The following is a 19,001-nucleotide window of genomic DNA, read 5'->3' as shown; positions in this document are numbered from 1 at the left end:
AAAATATTAAAAAATCTCAAGTATTCGCTTGATTACTTTACATGTATATTCCCTAAGATCACTAACCAGATAAAATATAGAAAACCTACATTCCAGAAAGTTTCCAGGTTCCCCTTTCTTAATAATAACCCTCTCTCAGAAAGATAGCTACTATTCTGAGTTCTAGCACTGTCGACTTCTTTTTCTCCCTGTCTTGAACATCATATAAAAGATATTCTACAGTACTATAAAATTTTGTTTCTTACTCCTTGTTTGAGGTTAACCATGTGGTTGCATACATTAGATTAAAAAATTACTTAGTAGTTTCTGTTATCTAAATAGGCATTCTCATGTTAATGGGGGATTTGAATTGTTCCAATCAAGGGCTATTGCAGGTAAAAATCCTTCCAGACACTTTTGTCTAAGTTTTATGGTGGACACCCATGGTCCTTTCTCTTAGACATATATCTAAAAGTGAAACTGCTGCAGGGATAGCAGTTAAACCCCACGAGAAGCTACCTGCAGCTTCTGGTAGTATCATTTTATTTGTTTTATTCTCCCTGGCAACATCATGTGACTTCCAGCTGCTCCCAGACCTGATAATATCTGACTTCATTTCAGCCTTCCCCTGAGTATCCAACACAATCTCATTATGCTTTTAATCTGTATTACTAATTGAAATAAAAACGTCAGACTCCCTTTTCTGCATATACAAGCTATTAAGGCCTCTCCTTGATGTACTTTGTCCAGTCTTCGCTTTTAGGGGCTGGAGAGATAGCTTAGTGATTAAGAGCACTTGCTGCTCTTGCAGTTGACCCAGGTTCAGCTCTCAGCACCCACATGGCAACTCTCAGCTGCCTGGAACTCCAGGCTCCAGGGGATGTGGTGCCCTCTTCTGGCCTCTACAAGCACCTGCATACACGTGATACAATACTGATATGCAGGCATCCACATATACGTTGACCATTTAAGTAAAATGATTTTTTAAGTTACACATTTAGAATTAGTTTGTGGAAGATATCTATATATTCTGGATACAACTCTTTGTCAAATGCATCCATGTGTGTAACACGTGAAACACGTTCTCTTTGTGCACTACCTTTTATCTCTTGGTGGTATCTTTTAGAGAAAGCAAGATAATTTTGATTGACAGTTCTCTCATTTATTTGTTGAATATTCCCTCCAGAAGAGAAGTCACAGAGGTACACAGTCTTGTATTGTACCTCTATTCTATTCTATTCTATTCTATTCTATTCTATTCTATTCTATTCTATTCTATTCTATTCTATTCCTATTCCTATTCCTATTCCTATTCCTATTCCTATTCCTATTCCTATTCCTATTCCTATTCCTATTTCTACTCTACTCTACTCTACTCTACTCTACTCTACTCTACTCTACTCTACCCTACCCTACCCTACCCTACCCTATCCTATCCTATCCTATCCTATCCTATCCTATTCTAGCATTCCATGTGGTAATAAACTATGAACACCCTGTAATTAATAAATACCTTGTGCAGGGGCTTGAGCAATGTCTTACTTGGGTATTAACTGTGCAAGAATGAAGGTTTGATTCCAAGCACACATATAAAAGCTTGGTTTGGTGGTGCCTGCTTCTGGGGAAGTGGAGATAGTTGGATCCCTATGGCTCACTGCCTTACATGTACATGTATATTTGCACACACACACACACACACACACACACACAAACACACACACCACACGACAAACTCTGTGTTATTTCTTTGATTTAACAGGAATTATTATTTCCTTCCTTAATCTTCTCAGGTTTTATGTTCATAGCTTCCTCACCTTTTCGTTAAACTGGGAACAACAGTGCCGAATTTTCTTAAGTATTGCCCAGGAGTGTAGGAAGTTTTCTCTTAGTAATTCATTGGTTGTTGTTGTTGTTGTTATTATTATTATTATTATTGGAGTTTCCATTTTAGAGTCCTCTCCTAAGAACAGGATTGTTGGTGGCACAGAAGTACATGAAGATAGACAGATAAAATCCCTCCCAGACAGAGAAATGACACAGCTTGCAAAAGTGGTCCCCAGATCAAACTTCAAGGAAGTCTGTGGAAAGCTTGTGCTAGGTCTCCTAGAGGTGGAAGGTGACCCTGGAAATGGAAGCCTCGGCTTTCAACCTGACTAGTGTGAAAGACTTGGCAGAAGAACTGGAAATAGAGTTTTAGGAAACAACTGGCCATGACCTGGAAGCAAAGAGAGCTGCTGGGGAGAAGCTACAGAGTCAGAGATTCTAGTTCAAGAGAAGGAAGAGCTTTCTAAGGACCAGAGAAGTTAGTAAAACAAGAAAGCAAGCAAACGAAAAGCAGATCTATTCATGAGCTATTCCCACGGCTGCACACGCCATCCTGCACTGATGATTTTGGTTAGGCCGAATAGTGTTTTGTTTTTGAGTCAGGGTCTCAGGTAGTCCAGGTGAACCTCCAGCTTATTATTTAATTGAACTTCTGATGCTTCTGTCTCTACTACCAGAATCACCACACTGGTTTTTGCAGTGCTAGCAATGGAACCCAGGGCTTCAGGCATGTTAGCAACTGAGTCACATGCCTAGATACTGTGGCACCCTGATTTCTCCGATTCCTCTTCCTCCTCATTGTCTCTGTGCTGGGCCTGTCCATGCTAGACAAATAGTCTGCTGAGCTCCATTCCTGACCTATTAGTACTTCAACAAACTAGCATTGGGACCTTGAACAAGTCACTTGGCCTTGCTGGGTCTGTGGCCTCGTCCATCCAGCAAGAAAACTAAGACTCTCTGAGGTCTTTACCAGCCTTTAAAAACTAATTTCAATTGTGTAAACGCAGAGCACAGGCATTATTCAAATAAGAAAACAGTGGGTTTTTTCCCCTGGGATGGTCCTAACTCTGGGCCCCAGGAAAGGTAGAGGTGGTGATTGCAAGTCTAATTAGTTACAAATCTTATTCTGGGACTGTGTTTTCCTCCTGAGCTGTTGGGGCCTGTCGGCTGTGTAGGAGGACAAACTTGAGTTCCTCCATTAAATCTTGCCCCTTTTTCAAGTCCTTGCAAATATAACTATGATGATTGTGTTTTCATTTTCCAAAAACTTGGCAGCAAATCACCAGGGTTTTTTCCGGGTCATATAGTCACATCCACCATATGTAACTAACAATAATCAAGAACAGTCAGCTAGTGACTTTTTTATATTCAACCCTTGTCCATTTCACTGTGTTCTGTCACTGGCTCTGAAATGCTTTAAGAAAGAATCCAAGTCAGAAGTCTGAAGAAAGAACCATGTGATAGAAACCATTGTGATGTAAGATGCTGAGACTTGAGGACCAAGGATCTGCCTTTTAGAAGGCTGATTGTCATCTGCAGGGTGTATTAAGATATTTTCTCCATGGCCAATGTGGCCATCCCTACTATCTCACCAGCCCGGTGGGTCTTCAGTGAGAAAAAGGAACACATTTTCAGATAAATAAAAGACACTCGGCTGGATCGGAGCACCACAGCGGAATGCATTTCCTCACAGTTTGAGACAGCTGCTATCCCTAAGTTAGACAGCAAGTGTGATGGGGAATATTGGCATCAGATCTAAAAGGCAGAAAGCAGAATTGTGGCCTGGTCTGTGTCCATCCTCATCTTTCAACACACCATTCAAATTGCCTTCTTGGGGAGACTTCCCTGACCACCCTGGGGGAGATTAACTTCCTCTTATCTTCCTCACTTTTCTACCTCCAGTCAGGACAATGCTGGGATGCTCGGATGGTTTCTCTTTGGAAATCATCAAGATTGTGAGACCTTTTCTTCCACTTCTTCACTCCCAGGCCAGTAAGTAATAACTGTGTAATACAACAAACTAAATGCTTACTCCTTTATCTCCCTTCCCTTCTTCTACCCTTCCTCCCTTCCTTCCTTCCTCCCTTCCTTCCTTCCTTCCTTCCTTCCTCCCTTCTTCTTTCCTCCCTTCCTTCCTTTAATGTAGGATGGTCATCTGTCTGTGTGTTACTTTCATTGGTTAATAAAGAAAACTGCCTTGGCTTTTGATAGGACAACAGCTTAGATAGGCAGAGTAGACAGAACAGGATGCTGGAAAAAAGAAGCAGAGTCAGGCAACCGCCATGAAGCTCCAGCCCAAGATGGACGTGGGTTAGAATTTTCCTGGTAAGCCACGACCCCATGGTGATACACAGATTACTAGATATGGGTTAAAACAAGATATGAGAGTTAGCCAAGAAGAGGCTAAATATAATGGGCCAGGCAGTGTTTAAATGAATACAGTTTGTGTGTTGTTATTTCGGGGCTAAGCTAGCCGTGCGGAAGCCGGGAGGGATGAAAAGGAGGCCTGCTCGCCTCTCACTACCTTCCTTCTTTCCTTCCTTCCTTCCTTCCTTCCTTCCTTCCTTCCTTCCTTCCTTCCTCCCTTCCTTTCTTTCTTTCTTCGACAAAGTCTGACAATATTGCCCCAGCACAACTAGTACTTGTTCTATAGCTTAGCCTGCCCTTGAACTTGTGGCAATCCTCTTACTTCAACTTCCTGAATCTTAGGATTACAGGTGTAAACAATCATGCTTAGCTTAAAAAAGAGTAAATTCTTATATTTGATCAGATCAAATGTGGGTAAAAAGAGTTTCAGCAGCATAATATTTTATTGTCTATTTAAGATTTCACTCTTGTAATTTCTTCTAATGGTATGAAAGCTGCATTTAACATAGTTGTTATACATCAAGTGCTATGCTAAGGACTCAAAAGATCATTGTAAAGAAAGGGGTTTAAGATACATTTACTGATGAAGAAACTAAGGCTTCTTTCAAAAATGGCTTACTCAAGACATAATAAAATGAATAGCAGGTCTCAATTTGAGTCTTCTTTGTCTACTCTATCACCACACATATATGAATATATGCTTTTACATATATATGTATATATGCGTGTATGCACATAAGTATATATGTCTAATGCTGTTAAAGTTTTATTTGTGATGGGAAGGGACCTCCTGGCTATCTGATTAGAAAGCATCTCTTCTCACAATACTGTTTTAAATGCACAAGTTAAAATCCCAAAGAAAGTCAGTATTATTGAAATTATTTAAACACAAAAATTAAGAGCTGTGGATTAATAATATATGAGCCACTTCAAATATTATTAGGAAATATTGGTGGTTATCATCAATATCTTTTCAGAGCAAGAGTGAATATAAATGATGTATCCAAATTCAACTCAGTTAAATAATCACTGATATCCATTGGTATTTAAGGCCCAGGACTCATAAACTTTCAGGGCCTTTGCCTTCATTCCTAATAAGGAAGTCCTATCTTTCAATGAGAGAGGAAAAATATAAAGATGCAATAGTTTGGCTCACCAAGTTGCCTGGTAACCTCTAGTGTAGGCACAGATCTCTTATTAAAAACACATCTTTCTAATGATTGAGGAATATAGTTCAGTGACAGAAAAATCTGTCTAGAAACCTCAGGGCCCTGAGTATGATCCTTAGTACTGAAAAATAAAAGTAAAATGATTTGGCTCAAGATAGTGGCACACACCTGAAATTCTGGAACTTGGATGACCGAGGCAGAAAAATGAGTCAAAACCAGCCTCAACTAAAATGGGTGAGACCCCATTTTAATAAAGAAAAAGAAAAGTATCCCTGCCTTTATCTACCAAGGGGATTCCAAAAGAATCTCCCTTACATCAATCCCTACCCACTGTCCCTCTTGTCAGAGTCAAAGTACTCTTAAGAAGGAATCTAAATGACTGCACAGCCAGCTGAGGTGGGGAACATAAGAGTGTCTTGGGAGGTGGGTGGCTGTCCTCCAGGATGGGGACAAAGCTGGGATCTTCTTTCCTTCTACCTCCTGTAGCCAGCAGATTACTCGAGCCTGTCACTTTGATGGTCAGGCTCATGAATCAGTAGCTAGAAATGGCATTTAGTCATGTGGCCCAAATAGATGCTGTCTTCTTAAGGACAGGTTTCTTATAGGGCATTACTCAGCCAGTAGCCCTTTCTCTGTTTTTTTTTTTTTTTTTTTTTTTTTTTTTCTTAATCCTTTGGTGCCCCTGAAATCAACACAATGAAAAAAATTACAACCCAGGGAACAGCAGCCTTTGAGGACATGTACTTAGACAATTGGTCTATCTCTGTATCAGCATGAATGCTAAAACTAGGTACTGGTGGGACCCAGGAGCTACTTTTTAACTCTGTTTCTGATGGTTGCTTTCCTTAGAGTCCTGCTTAGGATATAAAACGTAGGTAAAGAAATGACACACTGTTAAAGTAAGGTAGCACGTTCAGGGTTTCTCTGAAGGTACACAGTCTGAGAGATGTGAGGATAGCCAGGAAAAGAGGATTAGGGTGCACACACACACACACACACACACACACACACACACACACATGAATGTGTGTGTGTGGGGGGGGAGTTAAGAAATACATAGAATCTAGAACATTGATATTGTCGGGCCTTTCTTTGACCATATGAAAAATGAACTCCAGATTCTAGTAGGCATGGTAGGAATCCCAGAGCTTTTGAATTCATTGTATTGTATAGTATGACCAGATAGTGGATGAAACCTAGTAAATGTTAAATAAATACTTGCACAGAAATAGATAAGTGGATTTCACTCGCCTTTGCAGGCAAAGGATCTTAGGGTGAGTGCCTGGGTAGGGTCACGAGGATGGGGTTGGACAAGGCGATGTCTCCTGTTGAAAGGTTGGCAATGAGAGATTAAGACGGACTGCTGCTATTTCCATGATTTTGCATATGGTGCGGCCTGAGCATATTTATGGCCGGATCAAGTTTAGCTACAAAGAGAAGGTCCTGCAATCTGATAGCTTAGAAGCCGCCACATGTGATGTAGGCAAACTGAACTTGCTCTTCCAACATTCCAGCGCTTAATGACCTATGAGATTTTTGCTTTTTGCCGATGAGAGGGAATGCCAATAACAGCAAGGGGGACAGGTTTATTGCTTACTTACCTCGTTAAACTAGCTTTTAAATGGAGAACTACTATTAGCCCGTGTTCTAAAATGAGGGGTTAGAGGTTCGGCAAGGATAAATAACTGGGCAAAAATTGTGGACCTGATAAATAACAGAATTAGGTCTTATCTCTAGATCACTATGGTTGAAACATGTGAGTCTCCCCCACCCAATGTGTACATATATGTGTATTCTCACACATATACATATCAAGTGTTTTCTTTAGTAACTCTCAACCATATTTTATGAGACAATATATCTCATTGGGACCTAAAGGCTCGCCAAGGGGTCTAGACTGATTGGTCAGTAAGTCCCAGAGATTCTCTTGTCTGGGCCTAGGACAGCTCTAGGAGTATAAGAGAGACCACCATTGGGGTCTCTTCATCTCTTTGGCACAATGATTCATTTGCATTTTTCTCCATAGACAGTTTTGTTTTGTTCACAGGATCAAATGTTTTAAAATAATAGAGAAGAAATTCAATCTCTGAACAAACCACATGGATTTTCAAAAGCCGCCTAGGTCTGGACATCCGTATTTTTTGCCCTTTAAAGTAGAGAGTGGCTAATTTGATTTTTCCCCCTTAACAATATTATGTCCTTTTAAAGCATGTCCTTGTGGGATCCTGGGCTGTGTTTTTCTTGTCCTGATTCACATATTACCGGGCAAAGCATGAGTCAAGCTGACCAAGCATGTTGAGATGTACATTCTCCAGGGAAGCTAATGCTCACACTGATATAGCCTGGAATCTTTGGGTCTAGTATCTCCAGGATTTATTTTAAGAATCAGTAGAATAGGGTAATAATGCGATTCCTTGAATGGTTCCTGTACAAGATTCTTAACTATGGAACATCACCAGCCTTCTAGAAAACCAGGAAGAATACAGAAAGTTCATGTTGCGTCCCTGGAAATGGCTGGGAATCGAAGAGGATGACAGTATACTCCTGGGGGTGCTCACATGTATCACAGAAGAACAGACGCCTGGTGACATTGGGCAACTTCTGGGAAGTTGTTCCCCAAACCATCACCGAGTTTAGTGAGTTGGGAGAACTTAGTATATGTGTGAAACTAATCTGTTTGGATAGGTGAGCTTAGGCTTTGTGATCTGAGAGACCCGGTTTTGACTTCTTAGCCTGTTAAACACGTGGTCTAAATCCACGTGGTGATTTTGATCGCGTTGGTGTCAGAGTCCGTGGCAGGCAACCTGAGCATTCAGGAGGGAGTCTACCCTTTCCCTCATTTGCTTTTCCCCAAACTTGTCTGTCTTAACAGAGAACAGACAAGTCTCCTGGGAGGAAGGAATCCAAACAGTTGATAACAGTAAGAACAAACACAGTCTTTTTGAGGGGGAAAAAAAAAGGTGGACAGGTTCATTTCTCAGAGAAAAGAGCAGACTCCAGCTACAGAACCGATGTGAGAATTTTGCGCTTTGTGATTGCCTTGTCATTTCTGAATTTGTAAAAGCCGGGATCTGGGCTGATAGAGCGGCTCAGCAGGGAAAGGTACTCGCCATCAAGCCAGATGTCCCCAGTCTGAACTGAGGACTTATGTAACAGAGAGAAGCAACTCCTGAAAGTTGTCCTCCTACATGTGCACTATGACATGTGCACACACACATACACACACACACCCCACACCAAATAAATAAATAAATAAAAATAATTAAAAATAACAGATGTCTCCCTCAAGTATCTAAACTTAGAAACCAAATATAGATGTGTCAACTCTTAAAAAGAATCTCAGCTTCCACAGACCCCTACTTTACCTTTGGCTCCGAGAGAAATTCCACAGATGGCATTTCCTAAATCTCCAAGAAATGTATGCTATTGACATGCATGGCACCAAGAATGTTCAGAACACCAAAAATGTTCCAAGTGTAGTCAAGGAAGCCCCCTGATATTGACAGGAATCTTATAGAAGTGGCTTTTGACCCTACACCTGTCAAGGGGGCGACAGCTGCTGACCAGATCCTCTTGCTGTCATATAAAGGAAGAAGAGGACACACTCAAAGGAAAGCCGTGAAGGGCAGCAGTTGTCTCTTCCTCTGCAATGCTCTAGAAGGCTCTGGGACAAGTCTGCTTTCCTGAGAATAGACCGTTAGGCCTGTTTTGCCACAATCACTTGTTTAGGAGATGGTCTGACGGAAAAGGCAGCAGAGAATGAAAGTAGAAGGAAACTGGATTTTACCTAACTTCTGCCACTTCTTAGGAAAATGATCTGTGCAATAGTCCTCCAGTGAGCAAATGCCTGGAAGAAGAATAGTAACTACTTGTTCATTAGTTCATTGACTTTTTTGAGGTGCTTGGGGTAGCATCCAGGGTCTCAAGAGTGCTAGGCATAGGCTTTCCCTCTGAGGTGCATTCCAAACCCATCACATGCCTGTATTAACTGCAGTGATTCAGCCACCTGCTAGAAAAATGAATGTTTCAAGGGTGCTGGGTAAGTGGGGGTGAGATAAGAGCATGCCAGGCCTGCTATGAGTCATGCGAGTCTCCGCTTTATTATACAGAGGCTATTTTGAATATCTGAGTAGGGAAGGCAGGGTGATTCTCCCACCCCAGGCCAGCACTAGGCTTCTTCTGGAACACAGTCGGCTCACTGGCGTCTCCTCCTGAGAGTGCCCAGAGTACAGGCACGAGAGACACGCAGGAGCTAGGTGGTCTGGCTTTCTGCTTGGAGGAGCTCAGCTTGCTCTTGTCCTGCCTCAGCAAGCCTGCGGTCATGTGCCCGGAAGACCTCGCTCCCACCTCTGCAGGTGGCTGATGCCCTTCTACTGCAGGTTACCTGGGATCCCCTCGCTGAGCCTCTTCAGACACACCTGTGTGTTAGAATGAGCACCTGCCCTGTGCAGAGTCGCGGTTTTCTGAAAAAGACTTAGAGAGGGCTGGCGAAATGACCCAGCCGGTAAAAGTGTTTGCCCCACCGGCCTCACTGTCTGAGTCTGATCCTTTGTACTTACAGTGGAAGGGGAGGACTACTGCCTGAGGGTTGTCCTCTAACCTCTGCATATGTGCTGTGGCACACACACACACACACACACACACACAAATAAAATAAAAAACAACCTTGGTTAATTTCCCCCTTTCAGCTCCTTTTGGGGACAAGCTGTTTTATACACCTATGGGCATACCTCCAACATGTTGGCTATTAAGGTCTTTAAGTGACAGCTTAATATGTTTTTTAAGAGTGGGGGAGCCAGTGACATTCTTGAAGAGTCCTGTTTGTGTTGGACTGGCCTGCGCAAGTCATGTGCCAGAAATGTTGCACACGACAAGAATTAGAGGTGAAAACAGGAAGGGCTTTGGATGTAGATGAGAACAATCCTGGATCGCCCAGATAGCCACGAAGCATATAATGTGGAGCAATAACATGTAGAGAAAGATGTCTAGTTGAACCTGGACATAAAACTGGTTATCCCATCTCTTACTGCTGCACGGGCATTATGTGGAGTAACAGAGCTCTTTAGAGCCAGCACGTTGGCACACGCAGCCGTCTTAAATCTCTAATCTAGTCCATTCTAAATCCCTATAAAGGTCTTCTGGCTATCAGGGCATCTTTTAGATCTTTCTAGGCACCGCTTCAGCAACCCCTGGTCAGTACTTTGACTCCTCTGAGCCTCAGTTTCCACATCTAAAAGGTGTTGAAGAGCTCCAAGTGCTACCCACCAGGCCCCTAACTCTATATCTCTGGGGTGAACTGCTCACTGAGTGACCATCCAAGTTCAGAAGGAGAGACGTGATTCTGCACGGACGCACTTTCTATGTGTCGGGTGAGAACGGAAATGAGATCATTGGTCTTTGCTCCAGATTACTAAGGGGTGTGGGGCACAACTGCCTTAGGTATAGCTGAATGCAAGTTTGGTTACTATTTCCTTGGGAGAGCAAAAATTAAAGCATGTACCTTCTTGTATCCACATGCTTTCAAAATGAAAATCACTACTAAACATCCTGATAGCAGATTTTGTGTGCCTCTGTGTGTGAATATATGTATAGTATTTATACTTGTCCACATGTGCACAGGTGTGTGTGTGTGTGTGTGTGTGTGTGTGTGTGTACAAGTAGCTGTGGTGGGTGATGACCTAAGACCAACCTTGACTACTTTTTTTCTCCAGAGCCATCCACTTTGTGTTTTTGAGACAGGGTCACTCACTGGAACCTGGAACTTGTCTAGCAGGCTAGACTGGGTGGCCAGCAAGTCCCAGGGATCTGTCTGTGTTTACCTCTCAAGTGCTGAGATTATACAAATATGCCATGACTCTTTATGCGGGCACTAAAGGTTGAACTCAGGTCCTTATGATTGTGTGGCCAACACTTTACCAAGTTAATAGTCTTCCTAGTCCCACTGATTTCTATCGAGTGCTTTGCTGCTGTGCCTTTAATATACATCACCTCACTAATCATCACAGTTAGTGTGAGAAGTCAATGCCATTATTGACTCTAGGACACCAACACCACCAACACAGATGTTAATCACATTGCTCTAGTGCACATCTAGTAAGTGGTGGAGCTGGGATTTGAACTCAGATCTGATGCCCAAATCTGTGGCAGTAGAATGCTTAATAAGCATCAGAAGAACAAATTTGTCCTAGTGATTGGTTCCACCTAGAGACAGGCATTTGGCCTTCTAGGCTCTTTTTCTGCCAAGGAATGTTGGCAGTTTCACCATGCCCAGGGACCTGCCTGTCCTGGGGGGAATATCTTCTCTTCCAAGAGAAAAGCAAATGACTGCTCAAGAGCCAGTGGCTTGGGACTGTTCCCCAGCCTCTGCCCCTGTGAATGAGAGCATGCATCCCACAGCTAGAGAGGCCAGCAGCCTGTCTGGGCTCAGTCACGTGATCTCCAAGGCCACTCCAGTCTGGGATTTTATATTTTCTCTTGAAGACCTTTTTATGACTTCCCAGCTGCTGGGGATTCCCACCCCTCCCAGTCCTTGGGGGACAGGGCAATGGGGACACCGCAATCCATTTCACATTCTGTAAATAAGCCCTTCGCAACTCGGAGTCTGAAACTGGTTCAGAATATCTAAGTGTGATCATGCTCCCCGAGGCCAAGTGTTGTAAACCCCCACAGTTGCGGCTTTTTAAAGTAAATATGCAGTAAACTCTTTCAGTGTGCTGTTGATAGGGCACAGAATTTAGCCACTTCCGCGCCATTCAGCAAGGCCCTCTTATCTCAGGCTCCTTCCCTGCCCTCCACTCTTGAGGTTGAAGACATTGGTTAATCCACCCCGTGGTGATCTTCCCCAATGGTTGAAATTCCAAGAGGTAAAAAAATAGCAGCTCTTTCATCTCTACCCACTTCATTCTTTCTCTAAGCCTGTAATTGGATCTAAATGGAAAATAAAACCTTTGCAGACCAAGGAAGTTGGCACTAGGCAGGGACATGAAGAGGAACATGTTCCATCTCTGACCCAGAGAATCACACCCTCCTATGCAAGGGACAATCAAAACAAGGCTCTCTCCAATCATAGCCTGGGCTTTTGATGAAGGGAGGGGGTGCTTTTATAGACTTCATCTCTCGTCCTATGATGTCAACCAGCTTATAGTAACACACTCCCAAATCATTTGACCTCTCTGAGGGACAGAGAAATGTTCTCACACCCCTGCATTCTGGTACTTTGACCGAATTTGGGACAGCAATCCGAACATTCCATACCACAGTGCTACAAGTGGAGAGATGACCCCACAGGCACTCTGAGCAGTCACTGTGGGCTTAGCCGTCAGATAGTCTGCACTTGAGTTGTTTTGAATCTCACTGTAGGCATGTGATGTAGATGCTAGATTGGAGCAGAGGTGAGAAAGGGTGAAGCCTGTCCTCAAATCATTGAGAAAAATACAGGGCAGTAAGAGCAAAGCCTGAATACAGCCGCAAACCACCAGGTATTCCCCTCACTCAGGTCTCATGTTCTGTGAATTCTGGAGGAGAGGGGACACTTGATTCTGCAAATAGTCTGGTGAATGCATCAGGGAGATGCCTGGATTAAGTCTGATTTGATGCCATGTGCAGAGGGATTCACAGGCTGAGGATTGGGAGAGCAGGAGGTCTGGGGCTTCCTCTCTCTCCCTCTTTTCTTCGTGTCCTTGCCTCATGTCTTTCTTTTTCTTTTCTTTTTTTCTCTTGCCTCTCTACCTCCCACAAAGTGTCAGTAAAGGAGGACTTTGCCCTGCAAGAAGAAATGTTCTGAAAGCAGAGCTTAATAATGACTGCTTGGGGGAGATTAAGCTACACTGTCAACATTGCTATTAAAACTGTTGGGCTGTCTCTCCTCCATATATCATAAATAGGGAAAGTGTGACTTGTTCATTGTTGTACAGCTAAATTGTGGCAGACCCAGGGCCAGGGTTTGAACACTTCTGCCCCCAGGAACTACCTTCCTGTGACCCTGTACTTCCTATTTCTCCATCTGGGAAGCATAGGTTTGTCACTGCTGCCTCCCTGTCCCCTATGTCTTCTCAAAGTCCAGTCTGCTGCCTTTAGGGTGCCTCAGGTAAGTAGGCAGTCAGCTTGGAGCTGTAGGCATAGCTGCTGGCCCCTCCTGCAGCAATTTACCCCTGACCTTCTGGGCTCTGGGCCAGCCTTTCTTGAAAGGGAAACGTACAGACCCTGGGGACAGAAATTAGTTCCCCATGCTAGAATGGCTACCACTGCCAACAGCACCAAAAGAAACTGTTCTGTGTTCTGGAGAAACCACACAACTTCGGGAGGGTAGCAAAGGGGAAGGGTGTGTATCACAGACTCCCAAACTTCACTAAAGCCACACCAGGAAAGCAGAGAAGCTGCGGGGACAGGGTGGGGAAAGCTAGGGCATTTCCCATGATCACAAACAAGCGCTTATCCCGGCCTCCTAAATTTTTACTTTAATTCACCTTTAATCAGCGTCAATAAAGAACCAAGACTCAGTGTAAATACTTTTCTTAACAATGGCTTAAAGAGTGGATTTGAGGGATGCGTCTGTTAACTCAAGTAAGTATAACCACCTAATTCTGCTTTTTGTGCATTGTGTGGATTTGACGCATCCCTTATAGGGTGTTTCTAGGTACTCTGTGCGACTGAGAGCAAGGGGAATGGGAGGATACACCAATACAGAGGGATCTTGGCTCACCTTTTGTACTCTGGGGTTGAGGTCCTTAGCCACCTTCGCCATCCTAGGAATGCAGAAACAGCTCCTGGCTTCTCAGACAGGGGCGGGAGGGTGTGCAGGAGGGACACTGCAGCTGATGGGTCAAGTTCAGTTTTGTGCGCTCAGTCGGCTGCTCTGGGCTCTGCACAGAGCCGCCGTCTGCTTTAATTGGAGAGCGGGACTCCCTCTAAAACGTCGCCAGCCAATGCGAGTGGGCGCCCATTGGGGGCCAGCCAATCAGAGCAAAAGGCTGCTCCCCTCCCTTAGGGTGGCCTCTGCACGGAGGCTGAGAAGGCAGCTAAGTTCTCCCCTGACGTCAGTGCAGCCGGCGGCTCTGCCACCTAGGGCTCACATCTGTCCCCTAGGCGGCAGGAATCCCTTTCCACGCCCTTCTCCTTTAAAGGGCAAGGAGCAGAGGGAGGGGCAGATGAGATCCAGGCAGATCCATTCAGGTCAAAAGAGAGAGCAAATAGAAAAGAGCCAAGGTATTTTTAGAGAGCTGGCTCCAAAAATAAATGCTGAGCAGTGCTCTCTGCCCACCGTCTTCCTCCTTGTCCTAGGGGTACACGAGGCACGTGGTCAGCAGAAACCTGGACCGACCCTAAGCTGGGCAAGGTCTCTAGTTACCTAAGAGAAGAGACTTTAGTAAATTAACATTTCTTAAAAACAACAATAATAACAAAAAAGTTTAAAATAACTTTTTAATAACGTGTTTGGCTTTCTCTTCTCAGGGGAAGAGAATACAATATGTTTTTTTTTTCACTTTTATTTATTTACTTTTCATTGGTTTAAATCCGGGATGGGTACAGCATCACACGGATTCTGTGTCCAATGGCTTTTGCAGGAAGGTTGCTTCGGAATTTGGCACGGACCATGCCACTGTTTCCATGGGCCCGAGTTACTTTCCCCCAGATCACTCTGGTTTTGTTTGGTTTGCCTCCAGGTGTCACTGTTTTGTTCTTTGCTTTATACACATAAGCGCATCTCTTGCCCAAGTAGAATTCAGTTTCATCTCGGGCATAAACGCCTTCAATTTTAAGGAGAGCTGTGTGCTCTCTCTGGTTCCGGAGACCTCGCTTATAGCCAGCAAAAGTGGCCTTGCACCACAGCCTTCCAGACATACTGTCCTTTAGAAGTCCTGTTCCCAGCAGGCCTCCACAGGCGCCAAGATGGCCAAAAGAGACGAGAATACAATATGTTTTTACATTTCTCTCTCTCTCTCTCTCTCTCTCTCTCTCTCTCTCTCTCTCTCTCTCCCTGTGTGTGTGTTTGCACGCGTGCGTGCACATGTATATATAATACAATACTTAATGTGGACGTCAGGGAATGGCTTGGAGAAGTCAGTTCTCCCCTTCTACCACATGGATTCCCAGGATCGACTCAGATCATCAGGCTTGGCAGCAAGCGCCCTTACCCAGGGAGCCATTTCAATATTATAGCATCAGAATTACTTCATGTAGTATGATTATCATGCCAACTAGGAAGATGAGGAGACACCAAAGTTGCACTCTGCAGCAAGACTTGACCTAACCTGTGAAGGCGAGAACAGAACTGGCCCCCGGGGAAGGAGCTCAAGACTGTAAAAGATTGACTGTGAAAATTCATAATTTTTACACAAATTGAGTCTTGCAGGTCTAGATGAGCAAGAGTCTATATGATTTTTCTCATCCTTGAAATAAACTGTCCGCGTTACATCTGATAACAATACCTGTAAGTTGGCCAGGATTGCTTAGCTATGCCAAGCTGTTTCTGAGTCCACAACGCTGCCTGAGGAAGCTCCCCAGACTTGGATTTCCCTGTCCCTTTTTATATGAGGCAGTCCTGCTTTATCTTCCATGAGGTGAGGTGGTCTTTCTACAACCCACATTGTCAAGATCGCCTACCAGAAGCTAAGGCTCCAGTATGTTAAGTGGAAGATTGGTTGTAGGAGGCCCAACACTGACCTTAAAGTGCATCTTTTAGTGTTGATTCCTTGGGGGTTGGGACTGTGGCTCACATACTGAAACTTCCTTATCAGAAGCTTTCTGTTGCCTAATCCTTCATCTTCTTCAAGAATCTCAAATCATCCCTACCCCTTTCTGACTCAAACGGTGATTCCTCTTTCCTATTCCTGGAAAAGACTATGCATTGGTGATTTTACCTCCCCCCACCCCCGCCCTAAGATGACAGAGAGCCTATTTCTTTCTCACAGGTTTCTGCTATAATTAGTTTTGTTTATTCCTAGCTCTAAGTTCAACTATCAAGCATGTAAGGGAAGTTGAGGGCCCATTAGTTGAATAGATGAATAAAGATCTGGTTCTGGTGCGCGCGCGCGCGTGTGTGTGTGTGTGTGTGTGTGTGTGTGCGCGCGCGTCTGTTTATGAGGAGGCCAGAGGACATCATTGGCTATTGTTTGTCAAAAGCTGGCAATCTATGGCAATGTCTCTTACTGGCCTGGACTTTGCCTTGTAGGTTTGGCTGGTTGGCTAGTGAACTCCTAGGGATCCACCTGTCTCTGCCTCCCTAGTGCTGGGATTATGGGCATGCTACTACACCAAGCTTATTTTACACAGGTTTTGAGGATTGAACCCAGGTCCTTGTGTTTACTAGTTGAGAGTTTTACAAACTAGGCAATCTTCCTAGCTGGGATCCTGACTTTTCATTAACACTCATCAGGCCAGGTGAGATGAAAAGAGCTGGCTTTGTCTGCTTTGTTCAGACTCCCAAGGCAGGCTCCATGTAAATGTTAGACATCCACCTGGTCAACAGAAGCCTGGCACTGGATGGAAGTTTTCCCATGAGCGACTCTCTCAGTAGCAAATTCTCAGAACAACAGTGCTAAAGAAAGACATCATGCCAGAAGTTTTCATGTCTCAGAGCAATGCGCACAGAAGCCAGGAGTGTAACAAAGGCAAGCTTTATCCCTTTCCGACCAGGCGGAGGCCTTCCCAGTGAAGTCACTGCCCCCTCCCTTCCCAGGCACTTTTCCTGTCTCATCTTGAGAAATCATTGTTCTGGGGATCATGGTAACTGCATTAACTCGACACTGATAGGTTCAGCTACATTCCCTCCACTTCTCCTTACTTTTACCTCTATTTCCAGGTACATTGAAGGATGCAGATGTCATAGCATCCTTCAATGTGCCTGGAGACAGAGGAAAAGGTAAGGAGGTAAGGGTCTATTCTCAGAATAGAATACAAGAGCTGCTGTCTTCGGTGCCCAAACCACTGTTTCCTAGAGAAATACTATGGGCAAATGACAGATCCCTGCTGTCCTCTAGAGCCTGTCCCCATTCCAGCTTATAATGCCAATTTCTATCATTCAAGTCCTGCAGAACCATGCACCAAAGGAGCTCCTATAGCCATGGACTTGTATGGCTGCCAAACTATTACAGCTTGTTATCATGGAGAGATTGTGACCACAGTAGCTCAGCATCATTGCAGCTTTGAGATATCTCCTCCTCCTCCTCCTCCTCCTCCTCCTCCTCCTCCTCCTCCTCCTCCTCCTCCTCTTCTTCTTCTTCTTCTTCTTCTTCTTCTTTTCTCTTTTTTCTTCCCCTCTCCTTCTCCTTCCTCCTCCTCCTTTCTCCCCTTTTCTGTGTATGGTGTATATGGGTACATATATGCTATACATGTGTGTGGAGGTCAATGGTCAAACATGTGTGTGCCATATCCTTTTTTTTTTTTTTGAGATAATGTCTCTTATTGAACCTGGATCTTGACACTGGACTGGGTTGGTGACTGCTAAGTCCCAGAGATTCTCTGTTTTTGCATTTCTAGGGCTGGGATTATAAACATGTATGCCTCCCTGCCTGGCTTTTCTCATGGGTACAGAAAATTGAATTCTGGTTCTTTTGCTTGTATAGTTTTATGCCTATATGTACTTTAGGGATGGAATTCTTTACTTCTTTGGGGAAGAAAATAGAAATCTGGAAAGGTATTTTTGGGGGGGTGTAACAGTAGAGAGGTCTGATTTTCTCAAGGTTCATTGTTTTGAGGTGCTGGAAACACCGATTCATTCACAAAGGAGTCTCAGGTACCTGCCTTAATCAACCCCTGGCCTACCTGCTGGGGATACTCCATACATTAAAGAAAAATTTTTCTGCTTGGAGATTGTTGGTCCAATAACTAACACTAGGTCGCCCTACCTGTTAAAACTTAAATCTTACTAGATCTTGACCACTCAGAAAATGAAAATTCAAAGGCCTTTCTTTATCAAAGATCACAGAACTAGAAATTGCCAGCACTGAAATTCAAATTCACAGTCTCAAATTTTAGGTGTTTTCACCTGTTCCATGTAACCTTCCCCTGACCCTGGTCGCTAATACAGAGGAGTGAGCCACTCGCAGGGAAAGGTAAGTACTTGGTTCAAGACAGTTCTATTGATACCCTCACCATCCCTCCCTTTATCTTATCGGTGATTTTTGAATGAATCTCGCATTGATTCACAAATGAATCAACTAAAGATGCAAACACTGAATTGGGAGCTAATGTGGGCTCAGTCCTGAGGTTGAGCACACAATGGCAAACACAGCAGGGAGGGGGTTGTCCTCACAGGTTGCTCTCTTGTGGATGGATGTGATATTCAGCAGTGACTAGGTATTTAGTTAAGGAAACAGCAGATTTCTCAGAGTGTCTAGGGGAAAATGCACGGAGGAGAAAACCATTGTGCCACAGGGTCCAGGAAAGCCTGACAGAAGGGCAGCATATCAGCCGAGACTTGAAACGGGAAGAAGTTGGGTCCACCAGGAGCCCAGGACTGTGAGAAAAAATGTCCTCAGGTGGTCATTGGCTCGGTGAGGGAGGGTAGGAGGCCAGTGTGTCTGCAGAGCAGCACTAACAGCTGGAAGGAACAAGAGGAGATCAGAGCCAGGCAGGCAGGGCTGGATCGCTCTGACAGCCACACCTCTGAAAACACAGAGAGGTTACACATTCCTGCTTTCCAACCGAATACAGTGCATGCCA

The 19,001-nt window shown here is 44.1% G+C and overlaps 2 protein-coding genes across 4 annotated transcripts in view; both read right to left on the bottom strand.

Annotated features, from left to right (window-relative positions):
• Positions 1 to 14,206, bottom strand: part of Lmcd1 (LIM and cysteine rich domains 1) — a 61,263-nt gene extending 47,057 nt beyond the window's left edge. The window contains exon 1 of one of the 3 annotated variants that reach the window (XM_050148562.1): positions 14,041 to 14,206. In XM_050148562.1, the coding sequence (XP_050004519.1) occupies positions 14,041 to 14,082 (42 nt within the window). In that variant the 5' untranslated portion in view covers positions 14,083 to 14,206. The remainder of the gene's footprint in view (positions 1 to 14,040) is intronic. The other 2 variants (XM_050148564.1, XM_050148563.1) reach the window with 2 other exon arrangements.
• Positions 14,207 to 14,814: 608 nt separating this feature from the next.
• Positions 14,815 to 19,001, bottom strand: part of LOC126505559 (60S ribosomal protein L35a-like) — a 62,005-nt gene continuing 57,818 nt past the window's right edge. The window contains exon 2 of the mRNA XM_050148645.1: positions 14,815 to 15,211. Within this exon, the coding sequence (XP_050004602.1) occupies positions 14,847 to 15,179 (333 nt within the window). The 5' untranslated portion in view covers positions 15,180 to 15,211 and the 3' untranslated portion in view covers positions 14,815 to 14,846. The remainder of the gene's footprint in view (positions 15,212 to 19,001) is intronic.

The sequence above is a fragment of the Alexandromys fortis genome, unplaced genomic scaffold, assembly GCF_014885135.2.
Source record: "Alexandromys fortis isolate MF-2015 unplaced genomic scaffold, M_Fortis_MF-2015_v1.1 scaffold_59, whole genome shotgun sequence".
Lineage (NCBI taxonomy): Eukaryota > Metazoa > Chordata > Mammalia > Rodentia > Cricetidae > Alexandromys > Alexandromys fortis.
This window is presented reverse-complemented; position numbering and strand designations above follow the sequence as displayed.